This window comes from Cupressus sempervirens, chromosome 2 (assembly GCF_028749045.1).
Source record: "Cupressus sempervirens isolate cs-2001-9-10 chromosome 2, ASM2874904v1, whole genome shotgun sequence".
NCBI lineage: Eukaryota > Viridiplantae > Streptophyta > Pinopsida > Cupressales > Cupressaceae > Cupressus > Cupressus sempervirens.
The window spans coordinates 134,205,648-134,214,151 of NC_143119.1; the positions used below are offsets into that span (position 1 = coordinate 134,205,648).

The window sequence follows — 8,504 nt, forward strand, 5'->3', positions numbered from 1 at the left end:
CTAGATCGTTTCATGATATCCTGGTTTTGGGTGGGTGGATTATGGTCATCCAGGTCTGAGATATTAGATTGGAGAGGGTCAGATCACTGGCCCATTAAGTTAGTTATCTCCTCCAATCGGTTGCCTCAGAAGCCTCCTTTTAAATTCCAGCTTATGTGGTTAAGGGACTCAGATCTATATGGCTATGTAGCTAGGTGGTGGAAGGATGGTAGACCTGCCTTTGGGACAGCAATGTATATCTTCGCTAAACTCCTACAATATGTTAAATATCAGCTTAAAAGATGGAATAGGTATTGCTTTGGTAATATTTTCCAAGAGAAATATGCGGCCCAAGCTGAGTTGAATGATATTACCAGGATGTTAAGGGAAGAAGTGTTGTCAGATTATTTGTTGAGGGAGGAAGCTAGGGCTCTGAAAACTTTGGAGGAGTGGGAACTGAGAGAGGAAATCTACTGGAAACAAAAAGCTTGTGTTGAATGGCTTCAAGAAGGTGATAAGAATACTGCTTTCTTCTTTAATTCAGTTAAGGCCAAACAACATGGTAACTCCATATCTACCTTGGTGAATGATAGGGGAGAGATGCTCTCTTCCTCTCAGGATATTTTCAACAAAGCTGTACAGTATTTTGAGTCTTTATTTAGGGAGGCTTCATAGGGGGACTCGATTGAAGAGGCCCAGGTCCTTTCTTTTATTCCTTCTTTAGTCTCTTTGGAAATGAAAGAGCATCTTATGAGCACCATCTCTTTGGAGGAATTAGAAGGGATTGTTTTCCAGATGAAAAAAGGAAAAGCTCCAGGTCCAGACGGCTTTCTGATTGAGTTCTTCCAGGAATTTTGGGATATTATCAAGATAGATTTACTGGTAGTTGTTCAGGAATCCCAGAGGAACAAGCAAATGCTCCGGGCTCTAAATTCTACTTTCCTTGCTCTCATCCCCAAGGGGGAAGGGGCTGATTGGATTAGTCAATTCTGCCCTATCTCTCTTTGCAATGTTATTTATAAAATTATATCTAAGCTGATAGCTAATAGGTTAAAAAAGTGGCTTCCAATGTTAATTTCTGAAGAACAGAGTGGCTTTGTGATGGGGCGCCAGATCCTGGATGGGGTGGTTGTGGTGACTGAGACTATTCATTCTATGGCCAATTCCAAAGACAAGGCTATGTTCATTAAGTTGGACATGGCTAAGGCATATGATAGAGTTCGTTGGTCTTTTCTCCAAAGGGTGTCGGGTGCCTTTGGTTTTGAGGAGGAATGGATTCGGTGGGTTATGAGTTGTGTGAATTCAACTTCTTTCTCAGTCTTGATTAATGGGGAACACTCTAACCTCTTTGGTGCTTCTCGAGGATTACGGCAGGGCGATCCCCTATCTCCTTATTTGTTTCTTCTTTTGGCAGAAGGTCTGGGGCGGTTGATAAAAAAGAATGTTGAAGGGGGCTTTATTCAGGGCTAGCAATGGGGAGGTGGGCTTCTTGTGCAATCTCACCTTCAGTTTGTGGATCATACTGCCATGATGGGTATGGCTACCATTCGAGAGGCTTCTAATATACGCAAAGTGTTGGCTTCTAATATACAAATCTTCCATTTATTTCTTTAATACTCCCCTTTCTATTCAGAGGAAAATCGTTCAGATACTCAGATTCCAAATTGGATGTCTTTCAATGTCCTACCTCGGCATTCCTATCTCTGGTGGTAGGCATTCTAAGGAGTCATGGCAGGGTATTCTTGATAAGTTCTGGGCCAAAGTTACTCATTGGACCCACCGCTGGCTATCCTTTGCTGGGTGGGTCCAACTGATTCAATCTGTGGTTCAAGCTCTTCCTCTCTATAGGAGTATGGTTCAGGTGGCGCCGTTGAGCTTTGTTAGGGAACTGGATTCCCTAGCAAGACAATTTTTATGGGCTGGTAATCTATCTGCAACCAAGTGGAATCTTGTCAAATGGGAGGTTGTCTATGGCCCAAAACGGTTTGGTGGTCTTGGTTTAAGGCAATTAGTGCTAACTGGTAATGCTCTAGCTGCTAAATTGTATTAGCATTGGTGTGTGGAAAAGGAACAGGCCTGGGCTAGAATTTTGTCTCTGAAGTACCTTCCAGGGATCCCCCATATTGATATTCCTCGATATGGTTTGTGTGGGAAAGGCTCTGTGATTTGGAGTACTCTCAAGAAAGGAACGGCACTCATTAAGGGTGGCTTACATTGGATCTGCAAAAGTGGCTCAGAGGCTCAGTTATGGCATGACGCTTGGGATGGGTATCCTCCCTTGGTTGTTCAGTATCCTCATTTGCGCAGGTTGGCTCAGAGTTTCTGTAATGTTGGATGGTCAAGAGTGTGCGACTTTAAATCCTTTTCCCCTCAGGGTTAGCTAGTGGAGGCAAGGTGGAAGACTCCAGGGGAGTGGCCTACTTTTGGTTCGAAAGCGGAGCGGGTTGAGCTCCAACTCATTCTTTCGGGGCGGGACTGTAATGCCCTTAGGGGTGAACATGTGCTGGCCTGGTCCCCTAATCCCAAGGGCATTTATACTATTTCCTTTGGTTATCAGGAGTTTCTCTCCCAGCAGCTGGTAGGAGGGGAGGTTTAATGGTGGAAGAAGGTCTAGAGTTAGTTTTCTTGGCCAAAATGTAACTTCTTTATTTGGACCTTGGCTTGGAACAGGTGCTTGACTTGGGACTATATTTGGAAGAGGGGTTTTTCTAGTCCGTCGAGATGTATCCTTTGTAATAGTGAGGAAGAAGACTCTGTGCATTTATTCTTTCAATGCTCTTTCACTCTACAGTTATGGCATTTCTGGTGGGAGGCTTGGAAATGCTCGTGCTTTCATGCCTCCTCTCTGACGGATTTTTGGTTGAGACTGGGGAGGCCCCCATCCCTGGCTCCCTTCTTACAGGATGTTTGGTATTCTGGACCTACCTTCTTACTATGGCAAGTCTGGCTGGAACGAAATCGAAGAATATTTCGGGGGGAAGCTTTGGGGATTCAACAGGTCTGGAATAGAATTTTGGGTATGATCCAGGACACAGTCTTAGATAAAAGTGAGGTGGTGATGCCTCTTGAGAGGAATGATGCTGTATTGGTTGATATGTTTGGAATTCAAGGAATTTCTCTAGATTCTACCTGTGTTAGGAGAGGCAGAAGGGCGAAACATAAAGTCTAGAGGATAGGGAAGTGGAAGACCCCTCCGGCTAGCACTTTAAAAGTTAATACTGATGGTTCCTCTAGGGGTAATCTAGGGCAGGCTGGTATAGGTGGGATTGGTAGGGACTCTACTGGTAGGGTGGTTTTTATATTCTCCATTAATAAAGGGATGCAAACTGTTAATCGAATGGAAGGAATGGCTATTCTTTATGCTCTGCAGAGGGCACATGCTCTGGGGTGGCGCAAGGTGATTTGTGAATTTGACTCTCAGGTTCTTGTGAATCTTCTTCTTGAGAGGAAGTATTCAGATGTTAGTTGGGATTTGTCTTTGATAGTGCAATAGATTTTACAGGTTAGTTCTATGATGGATTCAGTATCTTATATCCATATTCCAAGGGAGTGGAATAGGGCAGCTGATAGTTTGGCAAAGTGGGCATTTGGAAATGAAGATGGTTGGCGGATTGATGAGTGGGAGCAGCTGACAGGTGAGTTACGTCAAGACTTGGAGAGAACGTTGATAGAGGATGTAAGTGGAATCAGGGAAAGTTGATTTTGCCTCTTTGGTTTTTCTGTGGTTTCTAGTGTTTCCTGGGGTTTAGGCCCTGGGCTGTTTTGTACTGCTTCGTTCTTTTCTGCAATAAAGTTTTTACCCCTCTTTTTTCAAAAAAAATATTTATTTGATAAATTATCATTAATACTCTAGCATACTAATTTTCTATTTTTTAAGAGTATTACCTACTTCAAATTTTGAATTAAAATGACATATATATACATGTACTTTCAATCTCTAAAATCTTAAGCTCGGTAATGCATAATTATGTAAACTATAGAAAATCTATTAGATTTGGAAATAACAAAATTAAAACCACATAATCATTAAAAAAAATAAAAAATAAAAATATTATAGTGATAAAATTAATACAAAATCTAAATACTAAATTGACATCTTTTTCTTGTGAATAAAGAAATACTAAAACAAAAAACTTTTAACAAATAAAGAAAAGGCAATATTAAGATCTTGATTAAATTATAGTTTCTTTAGTATGAGCTTTAATCATCCAACTTTCTAATTTATTAGTAATATTCATGTTATTTTTTGTTGCTCGCCATTTGTTACCCCTTTTTTTTTCATGGGTTTGGAAATATTGTGAGGTTTGTAAAAAGTAGCTAATTTTTGGCATGAATTTTGGAGTGACCTCTTGGTGGAAAAGTAGTTTTTTGTTATTAATAATAATCTTTCCTAGCCAACAATTAAAGCTCAACTTCACTAGACAAGAGCACTCTTAAGACAAAACAAAGATTTTCTCAATATTCTTGAGGGGTGCATAGTCCATCTAGATTACTTAAAATAAGTTTCATTCACTTCAAGTGACATGTGTGATCAAGTTGAATCATTAAAAGACAAATTTGAAGTGACTTATGTGATTGAGTTGAATCAATAATGGAAAACTTTGAGGAAAATTTTACTTTTGTTCTTGAACAATACCAAAATAAGCTGGAGTGCCTCATTCTTATGGAATGCCAAAAATGATCAAAACACTTTTATTTTTTCTTATTTACATGAGAAAAAAATGGACATCAAAGTTAATGAACTAAAACTCCTTTTCTCTAGCACACATTAGTATATTATAGGACTTTGATAATGCACCACCCATAACTCTTTACAAACTTTAAAGATTCAGAATTCTAGTGGTGAAAAATCACCATGCATTTTTTTTCAAACATCCTTTACTACCACAACTCTTGCTTTATTAGCAGATGCAACAGATTTATTTACTCTATCATCAACTCAAAGAATTTTAAATGTGTTCTTTGTTACATGCTTTTCTCCCTACTAAAAAAATAGTGATATTTAGGATAGAAATTTGATAGAAAAGCTCTATCAATGAAATCTCAATTAATCGTAGAGAAGCATCTCTTAGAATCATCCACCCAAGCAATGTCCTCACACATTTTCTTGGAGAAATTCGCATAAATCCTAATTTTGAAGTAGCATACCTAGAGTGCATACAAAACCTTTGCATGGGTGATTCCCTTGGCTAATCCAATATTTAGAGTGCTAAGTGTATGTAAGACACCAAAATGCCAATTCCCATACTAAGTTTCCCCATTTTTGAAAGCATACATTCCAAGCCCTTATTTTATTCCCTCATAGCATGCATCCTCATATCCATGCTCATTAGCAAAGCTATAAACTTCAAAACCATGCATTTTGTCTACAAAGTACTTTCAAGCATATGTATAAATATATTAATGATAAATTAGAAAGTTAGTTTTTATTTTAGAGAATTTTGAAATATGATTTTCTAGGTAAAATATAAGATATAAATTATAGATTAAATTAGAAATAAAAGAGATTTTTCTTACTAGGAGTAGAAAATAGAAATTGCTAAAGAGAATATTTATTGTCAGAAAATATAAAATCTGACAAAGGCTCAATTTTTCGATTAAAAAGTGTAAAATCCTCCTACATATAAGCCTAACAAGTAAAAATATTATACTAATAAAATCATAATAACTATTAAATATATAAATATTATTTAGAAATATATCATTAGTTAATAATATTGCATATTATACATAACTTTTGTGCATATATTAAATATAGAGACAAATTTTAAATAATATTATTATTAAATTTATAATCATACGTATATAAAATGAGTGTAAATTTAATATTTATTCAATTAATAATACATCTACATTAATAATAACGATCAACTAAACACAGAATCCAAAGCATCTATGCAGAGATTTAAATTTATCGTTCTCAATTACCGGGCAACATTCACTTATATATAGAGGGAGAAAATCTACACAGGAAACGAAACAATTTACAGTTGATTAGGGCTTGCGAAACTGACTAAGAGTTCTTAGCTTGCCTTGCATTTTCACAGCTCTTCTCATCCAGTAGCAATATCTAATCTAGTCTAGCCTTATTTTGGCTATGGCCGCTTGCATGGGAATGGTGGTGCAGTTGGGCTTGATAATTGCATACATATTTGTCGTTGCTGAAGCTCATGCAGATTGGCAGCAAGCTACTGCGACATGGTATGGCAGTCCGGATGGAGATGGAAGTGAGGGTAAATATACCACTTTTCAGTATGATTCCTTATATATAATTTGTTGTACTCTTCTTCACTACTAGACTCAGTTGAAGGGATACTAGAAAAGCTTTTGCATCATGACATGACTTAGTGAATAATTGTGATTTAATAGGCGGAGCGTGTGGGTACGGTAGCCTTGTGAAGGCAACGCCTTTTACATCCAGGGTAACTGCAGTAAGCCCTGATTTGTTCAAAGGAGGCAAAGGATGTGGAGAATGCTTTCAGGTATATTCAAACAATGCCATGCTAATTATGTTATCCATCGGTAATTCATGATTTCGTTTCTATAGGCTAATTACAAATATGGTCTTAGGTGAAATGTGAGAAGAAAGGCCTATGCTTGGACACACCTGTGAATATAGTGGTTACTGATGAATGCCCAGGTTGCTCTTCAAACCATTTTGATCTTAGCGGCACTGCTTTCTCAGGGATGGCAGTTACTCCCTCGAAAGCTTCTGATCTTCGTAATGTAGGAGTGTTGCCCATCTTATTCAAACGGTACTTTCCAATAGAGACTTTTTCTTATTGCATCACCAAATATAATATCTAAATGAACACTTCTTAGATTTCTTTTTTTCCAATGCTATTGAGCAGGGTACCATGCAAGTATCATGGAAAGAAAATTACGTTCCATGTGAATGAAGGATCGACTGATTATTGGTTCTCTGTGTTAATTGAGTATGAGGATGGAGATGGTGATCTTCGAGAGGTTGATTTGCAACAGGTAACACATTATAATAGTCATCTTCCTCTTACTTTTCTTGATGATAGATCATCAAATATGATAGAAAATATGTCAATTGTAAAATTCCACAATTTGATTTAAACGATTGCTCAATAATGTTCAAATCATTTGATTGACTGCAGAGTAACTCAACTGTATGGGAAGGACTGAAGCAGACATGGGGTGCCAACTGGGCTATAGATGAGGGTCCCTTAAAAGCTCCATTTTCAATCAGATTGAAGACTCTTACTTCGGGAAGCACAGTTACTGCATATAATGTTATCCCCCGCAATTGGAAGCCCAACGCTGATTATACATCGACGGTTAACTATGACTAATTAGCAACAAATACATCCTCCATCCAACATATTACTTCCTTTATCATCCATGTTTACATAGATTATGGTGACATCTCAGTTTAGTTTTGCTTGTAATATGCTTAATAAATTGGACATTTCTATAGTGCCATCTCAGTACATTTGTAATATTGGAATGTTGATATAGCTATGCTTGATAACTGAGGCATTTAGTCACCTGACTCATTTTCCATCGATTTGCAAGGCACCGTTTCAGATGTCCAAGCTAGTGATGGAGGAAGTTAATGTATGATCTCACCTACATAAAGAAATAATAAGCTTACGGAAAACAACATTATGTATTCTTCTCTATTTCATCATTTATACCTAATTTTTAAAAAAAAATCTTCAACTCCTTTTTGTAATGATAATATTACAAGGTTACATATATTTGTTGGATATAATAAAAAAATGTTTTTGGTTAAAAATAATTTTAAAATTAAAATTGTAAAATGTTAATAAAGTTTTATGATTTATTAAGATAATAAGTACACTGTCTAAAAAACTCATAGTACTATCCACAATTACATCTTTAAAACAATTAATAATGTATTTTAAAAACATTTACTATACTAAATGTATTAAATTTAACACCATTTATATGGTGCAAATTTTCTTTTAAAAAATGACCTTTTCATTAAATGACCAAGATGTAAAAGCTTGTATGACAAAGGAAGATGCTAGATATAAATGCCGAAGATGGTTAATTTGTGGAAAATCATATTTCTCTTTTTAAGAAGTTAAAAAATGGCCGTTCCCACTCTAAGAAGCAATCTAATGTAAAAGGTATCTTTAAGTATTTGATTTTCAAAGTCTACTTCATTGGCCATAGATAAATACCAAAAGATGAAACTCATAGATAAATACCAAAAGATGAAACTCATAATAGAATGGTGAAACTTAGCTACAATGGGCTCTGCATTCATCAGGAAGGCCACTTAAAACTTCACTCGGCACTTAAAAGTTGCTCGGCACATGAAGGTGCCGAGTGCCAGTTTTATTCAGCACTTGATGGTGCCGAGTGGTAGGTTGCTCAGCACAGGAAGGTGCCGAGTGCTAGAATTACTCAGCACTTGCTCGGCACAAGAAGGTGTCGAGTGACAGGCAACAGGTGCCGAGTGAACTCGGCACAAAGAGGAGCTCGACACTTGCACAAGAAATGCTCAGCACCAATGGATGTCGAGTGAG

General features: G+C 37.2%; 1 protein-coding gene across 1 annotated transcript; it reads left to right on the forward strand.

The window, feature by feature from the left end:
- Window positions 1-6,076: 6,076 nt before the first annotated feature.
- On the forward strand, window positions 6,077-7,298 carry LOC149571401 (expansin-B3-like). The gene is made up of 5 exons (XM_089809083.1): window positions 6,077-6,212; window positions 6,349-6,461; window positions 6,550-6,734; window positions 6,831-6,960; window positions 7,104-7,298. Exons 1-5 carry the CDS (start codon window positions 6,077-6,079, stop codon window positions 7,296-7,298), a joined length of 759 nt encoding a protein of 252 aa, XP_089665209.1.
- The last annotated feature ends 1,206 nt before the right edge of the window (window positions 7,299-8,504 follow it).